Source organism: Armigeres subalbatus, chromosome 2 (genome assembly GCF_024139115.2).
Source record: "Armigeres subalbatus isolate Guangzhou_Male chromosome 2, GZ_Asu_2, whole genome shotgun sequence".
Classification (NCBI taxonomy): Eukaryota; Metazoa; Arthropoda; class Insecta; order Diptera; family Culicidae; genus Armigeres; species Armigeres subalbatus.
In genome coordinates, this window is record NC_085140.1 from 462019692 (window position 1) to 462033878 (window position 14187).

The 14187-nt window shown below is 42.8% G+C and overlaps 3 protein-coding genes across 4 annotated transcripts; 2 read left to right on the top strand and 1 right to left on the bottom strand.

Moving 5' to 3' along the window:
• Nucleotides 1-1392: 1392 nt before the first annotated feature.
• On the top strand, nt 1393-2511 carry LOC134218339 (vesicle transport protein SFT2C). The gene is made up of 3 exons (XM_062697277.1): nt 1393-1740; nt 1804-1955; nt 2074-2511. The coding sequence occupies exons 1-3, from the start codon at nt 1546-1548 to the stop codon at nt 2342-2344; spliced, it is 618 nt and encodes a 205-aa protein (XP_062553261.1). The 5' UTR covers nt 1393-1545; the 3' UTR covers nt 2345-2511.
• Nucleotides 2512-3148: 637 nt separating this feature from the next.
• On the top strand, nt 3149-13246 carry LOC134213874 (coiled-coil domain-containing protein 28A). 2 transcript variants are annotated; one of them, XM_062693313.1, is made up of 4 exons: nt 3149-3421; nt 3492-3654; nt 12583-12663; nt 12829-13246. In XM_062693313.1, the coding sequence occupies exons 1-4, from the start codon at nt 3278-3280 to the stop codon at nt 13041-13043; spliced, it is 603 nt and encodes a 200-aa protein (XP_062549297.1). In that variant the 5' UTR covers nt 3149-3277; the 3' UTR covers nt 13044-13246. The 2 variants fall into 2 exon arrangements, with proteins under 2 accessions (XP_062549297.1, XP_062549296.1); XM_062693312.1 differs by having other exon boundaries at nt 3153-3421; nt 12370-12663.
• Nucleotides 13210-13945, bottom strand: LOC134213875 (cytochrome c oxidase subunit 7A1, mitochondrial-like). The gene is made up of 3 exons (XM_062693314.1): nt 13793-13945; nt 13500-13583; nt 13210-13434 (listed from the first exon to the last, which is right to left on the bottom strand). The coding sequence occupies exons 2-3, from the start codon at nt 13575-13577 to the stop codon at nt 13288-13290; spliced, it is 225 nt and encodes a 74-aa protein (XP_062549298.1). The 5' UTR covers nt 13578-13583; nt 13793-13945; the 3' UTR covers nt 13210-13287.
• Nucleotides 13946-14187: the final 242 nt, after the last annotated feature.

A 14187-nucleotide genomic window follows, 5' to 3' on the forward strand; every position in this document is an offset into this window, starting at 1 on the left:
TGGTTATGTATGCGCTGATATACATCATAAGTTAAATCTATTGATTTTTGCCAATAAACATGTGTGCATTTTTAGTAGTGTACTCTTTTGTTGATGATTCGTTGCGTGAGTTTTATTTAAAGCCTGGTTTCCGGGCCTCACACCAAACCCCCTAAATTTCTGGAGGACTTTCCTCCCTATTTTCAGACAGACGCTCAGTAAAATTCGCACCTCGGAAGATGTGCAAACCCCCCTTCCCTGTCAGCATACGACGATAGTTACCACCGGGGTTGGTTACCCGATATTCCCGGTTGCCCGAGGTTGCTCGTATCCCGGCTAGCGCCACGAGGAGGTAATGATAGGAGTTGCTGGGTAAGAGGCTAAGGACCGCGTAATGGGGTCTATTTTATTCCTTCAGGTACGCGAAGTACGAATGGTACACTTTACACAGCATTTGGCATGCCGCACATTCTGCCGTCGCTGAGCGATTAATTTGCACTTTGAACTAAACTCGTCTCGGCTCAACCTTTTCTTGTATCCAGTTTTCCGCGAGCGGTAATAATTTATATGACTATTTTATTCTTGGAATTTTACGAAACTTGTTTTTAAATTTCAGTATGGGCCATCCTTAGCCGTGCGGTAAGACGCGCGGCTACAAAGCAAGACCATGCTGAGGGTGGCTGGGTTCGATTCCCGGTGCCGGTCTAGGCAATTTTAGATAAAGATTTTCGCTTCGGTTCCCTTTGTTCTGCTGTCCGGAACATGTTGAGTACCAAGCTGTCAAATCGTATGGATTTTCCTTCTTTGACATTTAGCTCCTCTATCCTCGCCAGCAAAAGATGTTCCGGACAGCGACAATCTTTATCTAGTAACTAAACTTTTTGTTAGCCTCATGATATACGAATGCAAAAATGGTAACTTGGCTTAGAAACCTCGCATAACTGTGGAAGTGCTTGATGAACATTTAAGCAGCGAGGCGGCTCTGACCAGTGTGGGGATGTAATGCCAATAAGAAGAAGAAGCCTAAAAATATGCATATAAATTTTTGCTGAACCATCAGTAAAAAGCCAGCCACTGTAATAATTGCTGAAATTGAGGCTGGAATTCCAGCAAAAAAGCTGTCAAATTGGAATTCTGACTCCAACATTGCTGAAAGTTTGAAATATTTTACTGTATTATTTGCAGGAAAATTCAGAAAAAAATTGGCTGATTTCCAGCGAAATAAATTTAGGGTGTGCACTTTACTATCAGAAACGCTGTAGCATATTAGCCCCCCGCTGTGCAATCGGTGCAACTGTGCGATGCGGTGTAGAATACTATCGACCAGACCATTATCACCATTTATCTTCGCAATGACATCTCGCTCTCGCATTCGAATGACACTCATAAAAATAAACAAGGCACTCACCTGGTCAGTACTCGTTGCTTTCAAAACATCATACGTGGGTAGAAGACGAAATGTACAGCAGATAAAATACGAAGAACGATAGATCCCACAATCAAAAGATTTAATTGCGGTGATTTAGTTACATTAACAGCAAATATAACACAAATAATTGGTCCATAATGGCTGACCTAAAGAAAGATTTGGACGAGTATCTGCTGCTGCAGAGCGATCAGAAGAAAAGCTTCAAGCTTGAAATGCCAAAGATGCCCTCGATCTCCACCCCTGGGCTGGTGGGCAAACTTTTTGGAAAGAACCAGGAAAGTGAAGCGAACAGCTGGCTCAAGGATCCGCAGGAAACATGCTGCCCCAAATTGGTAAGCGTTTGTTAAACTTGAACACACTGATTCGATTTGTATTAATTGTTTCTCGGATTGCAGAGTCGAATACAACGAATTGTAGGATTTGTAACATGCCTGGGTCTGGGAGTGTTCTGCATGATTGTGTCCACATTCTACATCCCAGTGTTGATTCTCAAGGCAAGGAAGTTTGCCCTGTTGTACACGTTGGGGAGCATCTTCTTCATCATGAGGTATGTTTTGGTATTCAAAAAGTATTCGACTGAGATACAATATTTCGATGTATGGCAGCATTTCAATCCGCTGTCCTATTCTGAACTGAACAAATTTTAAAAATGATCTCTCTTACAGCTTTTCCTTCCTGAGTGGTTTCGGTGCGATGTTCCGACAGATGTTCTCCCGGGATCGAGTAGCGCTTTCCATATCGTACAGCTGCTGCCTAACAGCGACTCTGTACTTTGCAATGGTTGAACAAAGTACCGCACTTACCGTGTTGTTTGCGGTGGCACAAATAATAACACTACTCTGGATGATCTTGGGAACGATTCCAGGCGGCATGACGGGAGTCAAGTTCTTTGGGCAAATGTTCCGTAGTTCTGTATCGAATACGCTACCTGTGTAAAGAGGAGAGAGAAAACTATGCCTACGGTGGCAATACTGAAACTAATTCACTCTGGGAGCAATCCCTATAATTAGAGTAGAAATGGAAATTGTATTACTATTTGGTAAATGTACTTGTAAAATAACAGAATTCGCATAATAAACTTTCATTAACATTTTAATAATCAATCAGATAGTCTAACTTTTGTAGAACATGGAACGAATTCGATAAATATTGGGACAACTAAGCTAGGCATTATGCAACATTTAACAATAATTCTCATTCTCATTATATTTATGGGCTTTCAAAGAGGCTTCCAATCAGTGACTGGTTCAATCCTCTTTTTTGTTCATATGATATGTATTTTAACATTATTCATAGGAAGTAAGTTTAACGATTGATAAATTGATAATCTAATCTCAAAATAAAATAAAAAGGCTGAGTCATATTAGTTATCGGTAACATATTAAACATGGTTCAGCGAAGCCGCACCAAGCGCCTTTTTGACTGACTTGTGACATTTTGTTCGTTAAATGAAAATGAATATGAATTCATATCAATTCATTCGTACATCTGTTGTTAGATATCCTCAGTTATAGGTTGGAAAAATATTCTATACGATTTGAGATTGGATCTGCTACACGATTTTTAAGTGCTAGAAAATGGGTTATTTTTCATTGGCACTTGGTGCGATTTGGCAGAAAGCCAACCACATGAGAAATAAAGGAAGCAAACGTTTTGACCGGTACTGTAAAGTATCAATGCTGAGTGCCACACGAGTTCCCTTATGTCTTTTCTGCAAACATTGTTGAGTAACCATCAGATTAGTTTGACAGATCAACCAAAACATCCTTGTTTTTGTGAGGTGCTATCTCTCGTGTATCGCGCAGAAATGATTAAAAATTAGTTTTTTCGTCTAATAAATCATTAATCCAAAGGTAAGGAAGCCGTACGATGGAATGCGATGATGCGGCCGTCGAACGGCAAAAGCTGGTCTCCAACGACGAGGAAGACGATCAGGCAACAATCACCAATTTGTCCTCCAGCGGGCAGGCAAAATCAATCCAAACGCCAATCTCGCCCGTGCTTAGTAATAAGGTGAGTCATGCGAGATTAATGAACTTTGCGCTAAGCCATTGAGATTAACGTTTATCACCCTTGATGGTAGATTTTTTCTAGCGGCGAAACAAGTCGCAGTCAGAACTCCACTAGTTATCCTGCCAGCGTGGGAAAGGCGGAGAAAAACGATGCCCCTCCCACGGCCAGACTGAACTATATCAATGAGCGTAAGAATCAGGAAGCCAAGGCGAAACCGAAAAAGATTCAAAGAGGTAAGCGAACGATTCAGCGTACCTAAATCTTAGCCATTTATTTGATTATTTAATTTAACCCTTTGAATGCGCAATCTTAGGTCGATTTTATAGTCCGAAGCAGGATGATTTTTTTCAATGTCTTTACTTGAAAACTTGCAGCCCTGGGCTAGCTCACCTCTAAGAAGGAAATTATTGCCGGCATTGTTTTTTTTGTTTAGTCATATTCTAAAACAGATTTTATAGGCCAAATAGGTTATAATTGCCTACATTTGTTACAAACTCCTTTGACGTCCGTACGCCTGCGGAGTGGACGTCCTTACGTCCCCCTCACTAGCTCTCTGCTCTTAATTTCTCAGGGTCGGCACGACTCCTGCTTGGGGGAACACACGACACATTAATCTGGCTGAAGCGGACTGGACAAGAAAGTCAACGGACTGGCATGCTACCTAGGGCTGAGTGGTTAATTTAAAAGATTTTTTTATACATTTTACTTTGTTTATTGTGGGTTCATTTTGGTAGGGTTAGTTTTGGGGAGGGTTAACATTCGGTGCGGCCGTTTGCTTACGTTGGGTACCTGATGGTTGGGTCATGCGACTTAGAAGATGCTCTGTTGACATACCTTGTGTGGCGTTACACGGGTTCATACGCCCGGAACGGAGGAATGGGTTCGACCTGGTTCGACGGGTTGGCTGGCCCGGAACGAGGGGCAGGATGGTGCCGACGGCGAACACGTGACGTCGCTTGGTTGGTCGCCGGAAGCGTTCGTATAGGTGGCTGTCTCGGAACGAAAGGCAGGATGCAGGCGACGGCGAAGACGTTGCCTCGCCTAGTAGGTCGTAGGCCCGATACGTGGCTGGGTTCTTTCGACGGGTTCGTTGGCCCGTTCCTCGAAGTGGGGTTTGGTGTTGGACTCGAAGACCTTTGTTGGCTTGGTTGGCGTCCGACGGGTTCGTAGGCCCGTTCCCCGAAGGGGAGGTTGGACTCGAAGATGTTTTGGTGGCTTGCCTGGCGTCCGACGGGTTCGCTGGCCCGTTTCCCGGAGCGGAGGATGGGTGTGATGACCCACACGTGGCTTGGAGGCGTCCGACGGGTTCGTAGGCCCGTTCCCCGAAGGGGAGATTGGACGCAAAGATGTTTTGGTGGCTTGCCTGGCGTCCGACGGGTTCGCTGGCCCGTTTCCCGGAGCGGAGGTTGGACTCGCAGACTTAGTATTGGCTTGGTTGTGGTCCGACGGGTTCGCAAGCCCGGTTCCCGGAATGGAGGTTGGATGTGACGACTTACACGTGGCTTGGAGGCGTCCGACGGGTTTGCAGGCCCGTTCTCCGAAGGGGAGGTTGGACTCGAAGACTTTTGGTGGCTGGCTTGGCGTCCGACGGGTTCGCTGGCCCGTTTCCCGGAGCGGAGGTTGGACTCGCAGACGTTGTATTGGCTTGGTTGTGGTCCGACGGGTTGGCAAACACGTTTCACCACGGCGCGGAGGTTGGATACGGAGACTCCTCGTTTTTCAACTCTCTGCTTCAACGGTCTGCGACTGACTCCTCGATTCCCCTTTTTTTTTTGACTTTCTTCGTTGCCCCTTTCGTTCAGTTTCCGGGTTGTCGCTTTTTCGCTCCAAAAAGCGGGTTGCCTGATTTCATTTCGCCGGTTGTTGAAAATGTCCAGGATGTGTGTTAGTTGTTTTTTTATGGGATGGTTTTTTTTATGGATGGAACTAGTAGTTGACTATATTGTTACCTCATTCGGTAACACATTGAATTTAGTTTAGTCATACTTGCACTTGACAGATTCATGTTAAAATGTAAAAAAATCCACCTAGTGGTGATCGTGCAAAGAAAAAATGGTATGCACGGTTCAGTTGAAAGCGTTTGAAGAAGTTGTTATCGTCACAATCAATGACCTTTTTCAAAGGGGCACTTCGCCACCGCTATTGACGTCCTGTACGGATTTGTATGGCAGTTACCACTATCTCATGCAAATCTCTGCCGGTGTGTTGGCAGAGATTTGGATGTCAACCCCTTGCCAACGTCAACAGGCGCTGTCGTTGGAAATATGAGTACGAGCTCACTATTGCCTGATTTTCTCGAAATTGCTCGCGGCGTACCCTTCGGGAAAGGTACCGCCGCGCTTTTCGCACCCCGTTTACTTGATTCTTATGGGTGAATAGCATTGCGGTGTATCGTTTAGCGCGGCCGTACCTTTCGACAGTCATTCGCCGCGTGAAGTTTTGTGCAAGTACCCATTTGGGAACATTACAAACGCCGCGCAGTGTATCATATCCAGAAAATCTGACAATATGTCCTTTGTTTGCGCGTATCAAGCAGTCATCACCGTTGCCTAACAAACCATTCCGCAATACAGTGGCCGCCCCGGTCGTCGAGCACTCAGATGGTGGACCGAGGAGACCAAACGCGCTGCCAAAACCAAACGCAAGGCTCTGCTCGCTTTGAGGAAGCTGAACCCTGACCACTACTTAGACCAGAAACCTACAAGGAGAAACACAGGCAATGTAATATTGTTATTAGAAAGGCAAAATCCAAACAGTGGGAGAACTTTATAGATAGCATCTACCCGACTTAAACCGTCGCCGAATTGAGGAGGCGGGTGAATGCGATCAGTAGCAAATCAAGAGCGGTCCCCATTTACCGGAAATCGGCAATCTCTGTTTCTTTCCTGCCAGCTACCTCCTTATTCTCGGCAGAGTTCCAGCGAACTATCTTACTACTCTAGAGGACCAACCCTCACTAACACCATTATTCTCGCGGAACCCCCAACTGCTTGTTTTCAGTTGGCCCATGCTCTTGCAAAATGCAACGGGAACTCATCCGTGCCCAATAAATTGGGGTATTCCATGTTGAAGCAGCTCCCTCGGTCGCCAAGAATTTCTTCCTAAAACTCGTCAACGACGTCTGGGAAAGCCGCACCTTTCCTGATGAATGGAGTTCCCCATCCCGAAAAACAGTGTATCGAGCCGGAATGCCACTAAGTTCAGGCCAATCTCAGGACAGGCTTGGGCTTAGGGTAGGTCAACGGCTTGCGTTGAAGCCGATTTCACCCCTTTCCGACACAGGGTCCTTGCGACTATCTTCCGTAAAGCTGTTCCCTTTGCGGTCGTTACCTCCGGAGAGTGCAGGATCCTTCTCCTCGATGAGGCTGACCGGTTCCCAAAAAACGTGGCCTGCAAACAAACTAGATGTTAGTCACGCGGACGGAAGCGATATAAACAATCTCATAATTTTGCATCAATTGTATTTCCGAACGAGTTTCCAAAGAAATTTACAAGGGAACACCTGAAGAAGTTTCCAAAGCAATTCTTTAAATCATTTCCGAGGAAATCGCTAAAGGGATTCGCAAATGTTTTTCTGAAGGAATTTCCGTAAGAAGTTCTGAAGGAATTCCCGAAGAAATTCCCAAACAAATTTCTTTGAGGAGTTTTCTGAATTTTCTCTAAAGAAATTACCGAATCAAAATTCCAAGGAATTTGTTGGAATATCAGGTAGTGTGCGACGCTTCGCTGTAGAACAAAGATGGATTAGAAGCGGGCGCCGGTTAGTTGTAGTTGCTCTTTGGTATAGATTAAGGAAGTTTGTTATGGATTATTGTATATACCTGTTGTTGAAATAAAGAGAGCTGCAGCTGCTGGCAGAAGTATCAGTCAGTAGCCTGCCGTGGAGTGAGAGGGAACTCTAGTTTGTTATTCTTTGTGAGGGAGTTCCCTTCCTATTTCCAACAGAATTCGTAATAAAAAAATAAAACAAAATAAAAAATTTAAAATAAATTTCAGAAGAAATTTCTAAAGGAATTTCTTCAACCACGCGGAGATCAAAATTTTTTCACGGAAAAATGTTGGAGCTGTAGAAAGTGTGCTGTACCTGCTCTACTTCGAGAAAGGCTCCGTAAATCTATCGGAATTGCAAGGAATCAATGCATTGTTCAACACGGTGGTTAAATGGAGATACTTTGTCAGGAAATCCGATGACGCAGTACAATGCCACCGTTGTCAACAATTTGGGCATGGAATGCGATATTGTAACCTCTCTCCCCTTTGTGTCAAGTGTGGCGAGAAACATTTTATCGACAAATGTAAGCTTCCGGCTAAGGCCAACTTAAACGACGCTGTTTCCACACGTAGCGAAATTCGATGTGCCAACTGCAGTGGTAACCATACTGCCAATTATCGCGGCTGCCCCAGTCGCACGAATTACATAAAGCAGCAAGAAGAGAACCGACGGCGTCTTTCCAAAAAATCCACATTTATCTCCCGCGCTTCGTCGGCTGCGGTGCCAAGGCATCCTAGGAATGCTCCTATTGTTCAAGGGCAACAAAACAACACGTGCGTAACCGACCGACTCACCTTCTCCCAAGTTGTGCAAGTTACGAGTTCCCAGAGAACAGATGTGCAAGATCCGAACCTATTCACCGTCACCGATTTCCTTTGCCTAGCAAAGGATTTGTTCGGGCGTTTGCAAAGCTGCTGGAACAAGGAGCAACAATTTTTAGCTCTCTCTGAGCTTATTATGAAGTACTTTTATAATGGCTAATCGACTGTCGCTTCGTATAGCTAACTGGAATTGTAGATCCATTCATAATAAGCATATGGAGTTTTTTTACTTTATCCTGCGATACAACATCGACGTAGCGGTAGTCACGGAAACATGATTACGACCTAATTATTTATCTTTTCATCACCCAAATTTCTGCTGTGTTCGGCTCGACCGCTAGTGATGATGTCGGCAGAGGCGGCGGTGTGCTACTTGCCAGACGAAAGGGATTACAATTCAAACAAATTGATATTTCGACGAAACTGATCGAAGCTGCCGGTATATTGATCTCAATTTATGGAGGAAGTGAGATATGCATCATCTCCGCATATTTTGCTATTGCACGGCGGTGCTCCAACTGGTCTCAATTTCGTCGGGACTCGTGAAGGGTCTCGTGAAGGTCCATTCTTCGTAGTCGGTGATTTCAATGCTAGACATTCCCACTGGAACTGCGCTAAAAGTAACAAGGCCGGAAATATTTTGTAACAGGAAGCTGCTCGCTCGAGTTTTAATATCAACTTTTCGGATTCGCCAACTCAAATCAAGCAGCTAGCTAATGGGATACCATTGAAGCAGTCAAGCGATACGTTGATCATATCAACTATAGACACTATAGGTTCCATAGCCGAGCGCAGGAACGGTTGGGTCATTTCGATTATGTGTGTTTTTCCACTTTTTCACAGTGTATCATGTGAATTTGACGTCACACGCTCCGTTGTTGCTTGGATTGCAATCGTGACGTCATGCTCGTTTGGCTACACTAACTGACAGTTCGTTTGGCTACACTCGCCTACGCCTCAGCTCGTCTATGGAACCTATAGTGTCTATAATATCAACCAGTCATTACCGGCCAACGATAACGACTGGTTGATTCGACCTAAAGAAATAGTTAAAATCATACGCAACCTTAAAGCATCCGGAACTGGTTGTTGAAGCATCTTACTAGGAAAGGCTGTGTGTTTCTCTCAAATAAAATGTCTGCCTGTCTAAAATTATGTTACTTTCCTACCAATTGGAAACACACAATAGTTGTTGCCATACCAGAAGCAAACAAGGATGCATCTTGTCCTTCGAACTACAGACCCATAAGCCTTTTACCAACTTTGAGCAAGATGTTCGAAAGAGTAATCGTAACACGAATTGACAAGCACTTGGAATCCACCCGAATTATCCCGAACGAGCAGTTTGGTTTCCAAAAAGGTCATTCCACCAGTCATCAAATTGTACGGTTGGTGAACGATGTCAAAAGAAATTTCCAACGGGGGAAATCTTCTGGGTTAATCCTGCTCGACGTAGAGAAAGCTTATGACTCGGTCTGGCACGAAGCGATACTGCACAAAATGCTACTCGGAAATTTTCCTATGCTAATTCTTAAAGTTGTGTGTAGTTTTTTGACGGGCCGATCTTTCCAAGTCTCGGTAAACGGTTGTACATCAGACCCAGTAGGAATACCTTTTGGAGTTCCCCAAGGTTCTGTGCTAAGCCCCAACCTTATACAACATTTTCTCCGCCGATATCGTCAAAGTTGACGGGGTACAGTATTACCTGTTTGCGGACGACACTGGATTCATTGCTTCACATCGCGACCCAAATGTTGTGATCGACAAACTTCAAGAAGCACACGACTCGATTCAGAAGCATCAAGAGAGATGGAAAGTTAAAGCCAATCCTACCAAATTTCAGGCGATTTTCTTTACACGTCGCCGAAGCCCGAAATACTTACCGCAGAGACACGTATCTTGCAACGGTGTCTTCAACTGTTGGCTGCCTTGGTGTGATTCTGGATAAAAAAACTAAACTTTGGTTGTCACGTGTCGTCATGTATAAAATAAATATGACTAACTAACGAGATCTCTATACCCGCTCGTGAAAAGACGGTCTCGCCTGAATCCCAGCACAAAGTTATTGCTATACAAAACCATCTTCCGGCCTACGGTTGCGTATGGCTTCCCTGCCTGGTACAACTGTGCTCAAACTCACCGCAATAAATTACAAGTCAAGCAAAATCGCCTACTAAAGATGATACTAGATTTGGACTTCCTGTTCCCAACGGATGAATTACATACGCTTGCTGGAGTTGAGCGTATAGACGACTGGTTTCAAAGACTGGTACCGAAGTTCCCCCAAAGCTGTTCCTCCTCTACAAATCCATACCTACAAGAGATGGCCGAAATGTGATACTAGTATTGAGCTTTTTCTTTTCTCTTTTTTTCCCTAAATTTTTCCTAAAGATGAAATAAATAAATAAATAAATAATTTGGAAGGTTTTTTGAATTCCCTCCCCTCGGATATGTGATTTTGCCGCGATGGGTGGGCTTACGCCATTAGCACTGATATGGCAACCAAAGACATATCCTGTCGTGGTGGTATCACATGTTGAGTATTTTTGTTCAATGCCGCGTCACAATTTGGCATTGACGCACTGATTTTACGGATGTGCATGAGTGCATGTGATCCAACGGACATCATCGTGTCTTGGAGCCTGGAATAGTGATGCAATGAGGTGGGCTTCTTTACTCAGTAATAATGAAGTGAGATCTCCTCCTTTTTTGCAATACTTTTCTGATGTGTTCCCTGAAGATGATGAGTCGTAGCTACGCTTAAATCTAGCTAGATAGGTATATATAGAGAAATTATAATCAACTTCATCGACATTAATAGGAAATTGACATTAATAGGATTCACTGAGTAGAAGTTTTTTCAAAACTAGGAGCGTGGCGCTTCTTTTATTTTGTTATGTCCAAATTAAAGAGCCATAATATAAAATACCACACTAGACAACTATGGTATACTAACAATCTAATAATGGCTTCATTCTCGATAAATTTTATTAACAGATAGGGAATAGGCGTGATGAAGCTTTATTTTGCCACCGAAAAGTGAATCCTATAGCTGACCACGACTTAGATAATGATAGTTATTTTACTTGTAAGGATTTAAGACGATTAGATACGGTAGGGCAAACTTCATTATCTTCGCTCAACTTTAAAGCGATGCTCTTTCAAACTTTAAAACTAGGTTTTCCATATATGCAGAAACGACCCTGGGAGATTAGTATTAGACAAATAAAATGAAGGAACGACGCAACATAATCTACAATGAGTATCGACTTTAACTGAATTACGTAGAAAACAAAAAAACTAAGTAAGACAATGTGATAGGTGAATTAAACAAGATAAAACAAATGACACCTTACGAAATACGAAATTAGAAGTAAACTTACTGTCTGACTATCAAAACTTGTAATACCAGACATCACTGCAATTGGTAGAAGACATGAACACATGAACCACATGAACAACATCGCTTAGGAACGTCTGTGTGGTGATGAAAAACGGGAGGCTCATAGAAGCCAATATGGGCGGGGTACAGTGTAGATTAATAGCAAGGGACAGCTGCCATTGTAACCACCACGATTGCTACTAAACAAATTGTATTAGATTAGTTGAAAGTTGAATAAATAAATAAATAAAAAAAAGGAATTCCTAGAGGATATTTGCGGCTATCTGCCGTAAAGCTGCTTCCTTCGCCGCCGCTACATCCGATGAGGCTGACCGGTTCCCAAAAAATGCTAGATATCAGAGAATTTTATTTTTACTGATCAGTAGACACCCTGAGTTAGTCAAATGGATCGAGGATCTTGGTACCGGAGGTCATATAAAACATCTCAGCTAAAAATCACCCAATTTTTCATCAGCTAGTTCTGGTTTTCTGTGATCAAGATGATGCAGTAGATAACACGTTTGTGCACAAAATTCAATACAACTGCCCAGAAGAAATCGTTACTCCGAACGACAACGCACACTCTTTTGGAAATCTACTAAATTGATAAGGCAGATAAACTTGATAATTCAGATTGATTGCAGGTTTTGTGTCTACAAATTCGAGTTGTGCAGTGATTTGCGTTGTAAGATTTCGTTATTGGAAATGTCTGTAGGTAATTTTTAAATTTGTGACTGCTGGATTCGTGACAATCCACTCACGGCGGCTTGTAATCAATTAAATGTGTGTACTACGTGTTCAAAGGGTTAACATTATTTAGGTTGCAACTATGTTTCTGTAAGCTTGATTAAAACCGTAGTTTTTGTGTTTTGTTTTTATTCCTTCTTTTCATGTTTCTGTTCGGTTATGATTTGAAACCACCACAAATTCCGTCCGTGCTGTGTTTTGTTTTGTTTGCCCTTGCTGCGCCCAGAGCTGACGCCAAGCAGTGCGGTTAGCTCTAGTAGCAGCAGTAATCTCCCACTCAGTTCGCGGATTAATCTCCGCCAGAAGGCTTCTGACCAGTCACAGGCCAGTAGCAGCCGGCAACACTCGAATGCCGCCACCGCCAATAGTAGCTCGATTAGTTTGAACAAAAGCCATAGTTTCACTTCCCGCCCACTAAAACATCACTCTTTTATATCAGAAGTACCGGACGTGCGACACATGGAGCGGGCCCTACTCGGTTTGCTCGAAGATTTCCATTCGGGAAAGCTAAAAGCTTTCGGTAAGTAATTCTCAATAATGTTATCAACAGACAAATTTTCAAAACTATACTCGCTCCATTCTACTATCATAATCGTATAGTTTTGAATTGGCAACCTCAGTAACAACTGTTATTAAATATAAAGCTGTAAAATACATACCTTCCAACTTATCTACTTAATTACAGGATCTGGTTGCACAATGGAGCAAATGACAAGCATCCGGGAGCAACAAGAAAGCCTGGCAAAGCTGCACTTCGACTTAGGCAATGAGGCGTCCTTCGGTGCCAACGCCGGCAACAATGAAGCTCAATCGCAGAACAACATGCGCAAACTGGTGGCCAAGCTGGAACAGCTATCATTCTCAATCGAAAAACTTCACTCAAGCAACGTGGAGCAGTGACTCGAATAATGCTTCTAGTGAAAATGTGCATCTCCGAATATTTGGGTAAGGGAAACAGTAAATCAACTTTTCTGGGGCTCATGACATTCGTTTTTTTTCTATTATTTTTTCAAATAATTTAATTTATGTTAAAAACAATGTGATTCGAAAATAAAACATCATATGATTTTTACATTTATGTAGCGGAAATCGCCGCTGTTTTATTTGCACTGTTTTTTCTCTAACAAGATATCACAAGAATCGCTCAATCTGCCTTCTTTTTAGAGAAGCCCATTGTGTAGATGAAATGGACGATCCCCAAAACACCAATTCCACACAGTCCACAAGTGGTCAAGAAAAGCACTTTATCAAATGGGCCACCCTTTAGAAAGATGGGCAAATCGTTCTTTGCCTGGAAGTGAAATCGTTACAATTAATTATGACAAATTTATGTAACATGCGTTTCAGAGTATTTACCTGGAAAGTTTGCATCGATTTCCGCAGGGATTCGGGCAGCTTATCGGAGATGTAAACCTTTGGTTCGGGGTGTCCCATGGCGATCTACGAGTATGATGAAAATTAAAATATATGACTTTGCTTCTCAGCTGTTTCGGTTATGCAATCCTTGAAATTGCCCATTCATACGATTCTAATCAATCTCAATGTTCGAGGATTTACGGCTTATTACAGCCTAATTTTTAAACAATTTGTAATTTTATTTCTGTACTCTTGAAATTAAATTCACTTTTGCTAAATTATAAAACACTTACATAAAACTTGAATTAAATGTAGCGCACGCGATGTAGTGTCGAATGGAAACTCTTTCTCGTCTGACGACCGTTAGAAACTAATGCATGCTCAGTGTGAGTACTTTATGCAGTATTATTGCAGTTTCTGCGCTCTGCACTTGCGCTATTTTTAACTAATAGAATGCGATGGTACTTTTTTGGCAGCTCCACATTGGTCGCGAATCGTTTTTCGATTGATGCATAGTTCCATGAAATGGATTCTCTATTTACAACAGGGAGAGGCAATTAGATGGAAAAAATCAGAATAATTCACTTATCTTGTTTAAAAAAGAAAGAAAAATATAAAGAAGAAAAAAAACTCATGAGTACGTGCCACGATTTACTCATGATTAATGAAAAATGGTTTATTTAATTCA

Coding starts and splice junctions, on each gene's coding strand:
- LOC134218339 (XM_062697277.1), top strand. CDS start 1,546: ATGGCTGACCTAAAGAAAGATTTGGACGAGTATCTGCTGCTGCAGAGC. Junction 1,741..1,803: donor AAACATGCTGCCCCAAATTG/GTAAGCGTTTGT, acceptor CTCGGATTGCAG/AGTCGAATACAACGAATTGT. Junction 1,956..2,073: donor AGCATCTTCTTCATCATGAG/GTATGTTTTGGT, acceptor TCTCTCTTACAG/CTTTTCCTTCCTGAGTGGTT.
- LOC134213874 (XM_062693312.1), top strand. CDS start 3,278: ATGGAATGCGATGATGCGGCCGTCGAACGGCAAAAGCTGGTCTCCAAC. Junction 3,422..3,491: donor CGCCCGTGCTTAGTAATAAG/GTGAGTCATGCG, acceptor CCTTGATGGTAG/ATTTTTTCTAGCGGCGAAAC. Junction 3,655..12,369: donor ACCGAAAAAGATTCAAAGAG/GTAAGCGAACGA, acceptor TGCTGCGCCCAG/AGCTGACGCCAAGCAGTGCG.
- LOC134213875 (XM_062693314.1), bottom strand. CDS start 13,577: ATGGGACACCCCGAACCAAAGGTTTACATCTCCGATAAGCTGCCCGAA. Junction 13,435..13,499: donor AATCGATGCAAACTTTCCAG/GTAAATACTCTG, acceptor TTTCACTTCCAG/GCAAAGAACGATTTGCCCAT.